Source organism: Hypanus sabinus, chromosome 26, assembly GCF_030144855.1.
Source record: "Hypanus sabinus isolate sHypSab1 chromosome 26, sHypSab1.hap1, whole genome shotgun sequence".
In the NCBI taxonomy this organism is placed as follows: Eukaryota; Metazoa; Chordata; class Chondrichthyes; order Myliobatiformes; family Dasyatidae; genus Hypanus; species Hypanus sabinus.
The window spans coordinates 16392426-16394624 of record NC_082731.1 but is presented as its reverse complement, the minus strand read 5'-3'; the positions used below and the strand labels follow the sequence as shown (position 1 = coordinate 16394624).

Sequence of the window (2199 nt, the reverse complement as noted above, 5' to 3'; positions counted from 1 at the left end):
AAAGTTTGAAGGAAGTGCGAGTGCAAGTTGTGGGAGACCAGGTGATCGGTGACGTCACTTTACCCAGAGCGGTGACCGTCACGACAGGGACAGACTGAGGGGAGCGGCAGGGATGGATTGAAGGGGAACAGAGAGAGAGATACAAGAACATCACTACGGGGACAGACTGAGGGGAGCGGCAGGGATGGACTGAAGGGGAAGCTGAGAGAACAGAGTGAGACAAGAACATCACTACAGGGTGGTGGGACAGGAACACTGGCAGAGAGCAGAGGGGCAGAAGGGCCTCCTTTCTGTACGCTGAGTGTGCTGCTGTCAGTGAAGGACCTGAAACACAAAATTGAATACATAGCTGATTTTATTTATCACAGATCCACATCAAACCCTAGTCCAATTAAACGCTATTGCCATCAGAACACACCGTCCTGTATCTGGTGATGAACAGCAGCTACAACTGCAGAATCCGACAACAGTCACTCTTAACCTTGCAAATGTGATGGTTAAAAATTCATCGTAGAGTTACTTAAACTTCCTCCTGCCCTGTCAGAACTTGCTGGTGTTTCAGCAGGTAGGATTGACCAGGTAAACCTGTCTCCTCACACAGGACAGGGGTGCGGCCTCTCTGAGTGAACCGTCTGACGCCTCACAAGGTGGGACAGCTTGGCAAACTGTTTCCCACGTACTCAGCAGGTGAACAGCCCCGACCCGGTGTGAATCTCCCGATCTATCTTCAGGTTGGACAGCTGAGTACATCCCCTCCCGCAAACAGAGCAGGCGACTGGCCTCTCCACGGTGTGAACCGGCTGGCGTTACCAGCTCGACCGCCCCCCCCCCCCTCCCCCCCGTTCCCACACGGCAGGGTGGGAGACTTCTCCCTGCTATAAGCTCTGGTGACTCACCAGCTCAGACAATGCGGTGAGTCCCTCCCATACCGGAAGCAGTAGAGCTCCTGGTCTCCAGCGAGGACGTGCCGGAGCCCTCTCCGGACAGAAAACTCCATTTCCGAGACAAAGCAGGAGGGCGTCTCCAGCTGGATGAGAGGATATTGTCCAGAGACCCAAACCCTGCCCAGTGCCGACCCGTCTCTGTTTCCTCAACATCCCCACTCTGCTTTCCAGCTTTAGACGACAGCGGTGTATTGTAACCACACAGAGATCTGAGGGGTAACGAACATATCAGAGATAACTGCATGCAAGGAGCTGCGGAAAGACATCCAGGAAATACAAGGGGAACTTCTTCACCGACAGACTTTGACAGTTTGAAGCCCATCACCACAGGGAGAGTGAGAGGTGAACAACGGGGCTGGATATAAAAGGACTGTCGTGGAACAGAAACATAGGCAGGGACCAGTTGGGTGAGCTGACTCACTACTGTACACTGGGTATGCCGAAGTACCTGAGACAGTGTTTAAAATGGAATTCGTTTATTTGTCACAGATCCACAATATTAAACTCCAGTCCCATTAAAGGTGAACGTCAGAGTTCAAGACTCCTCCCAGGCCCGGTGACCAGGGTGCAGACTGGTAGCAGCAATCATTCGACATCCAAAGTCACTTTTGAACAGTCCCGATGAAGGGTCTCAGTTGAAACGTTGACTATTTACTCTTTTCCACAGATGCCGCCTAGCCTAGTGAGTTCCTCCAGCATTGTGTGTGTTGCTTTTCAATTTGCCTCTGGGTTCAGAATCTGTGATGGTTAAGTATCCAGCAGGCAGCTGATCTAACAGTTTTCCATTGTGAACTCGCTGGTGTGTCTGTAGGTGGGACGACTGAGTGAATCCCTTCCCGCATTCAGAGCAGGTGAACGGCCTCTCCCCGGTGTGAACTCGCTGGTGCCTCCTCACATGGGATGAATGAGTGAATCCCTTCCCACACTCCGAGCAGGTGAACGGCCTCTCCCCGGTGTGCACTCGCTGGTGTCTCATTACGTGCGATGAATGAGTGAATCCCTTCCCACACTCAGAGCAGGTGAACGGCCTCTCCCCGGTGTGCACTCGCTGGTGTGTCTGCAGGTGAGAAGAGTGAGTGAATCCCTTCCCGCACTCTGAGCAGGTGAACGGCCTCTCCCCGGTGTGAACTCGTTGATGTCTGATCAGATGGGATGAGTTACTGAATCCCTTCCCACAGTCTGAGCAGGTATAGGGCCTCTCCCCGGTGTGAATCCGCTGGTGCCTCATCAAGTGGGACGATTTAGTGAATTCCTT

General features: G+C 52.9%; 1 protein-coding gene across 1 annotated transcript in view; it reads right to left on the bottom strand.

Annotated features, from left to right (window-relative positions):
- Positions 1-343: 343 nt before the first annotated feature.
- The window catches only part of LOC132381589 (gastrula zinc finger protein XlCGF8.2DB-like), a 23657-nt gene continuing 21801 nt past the window's right edge, over positions 344-2199 (bottom strand). The window contains exon 4 of the mRNA XM_059951082.1: positions 344-2196. Coding sequence (XP_059807065.1) covers positions 1624-2196 — 573 coding nt within the window. The 3' untranslated portion in view covers positions 344-1623. The remainder of the gene's footprint in view (positions 2197-2199) is intronic.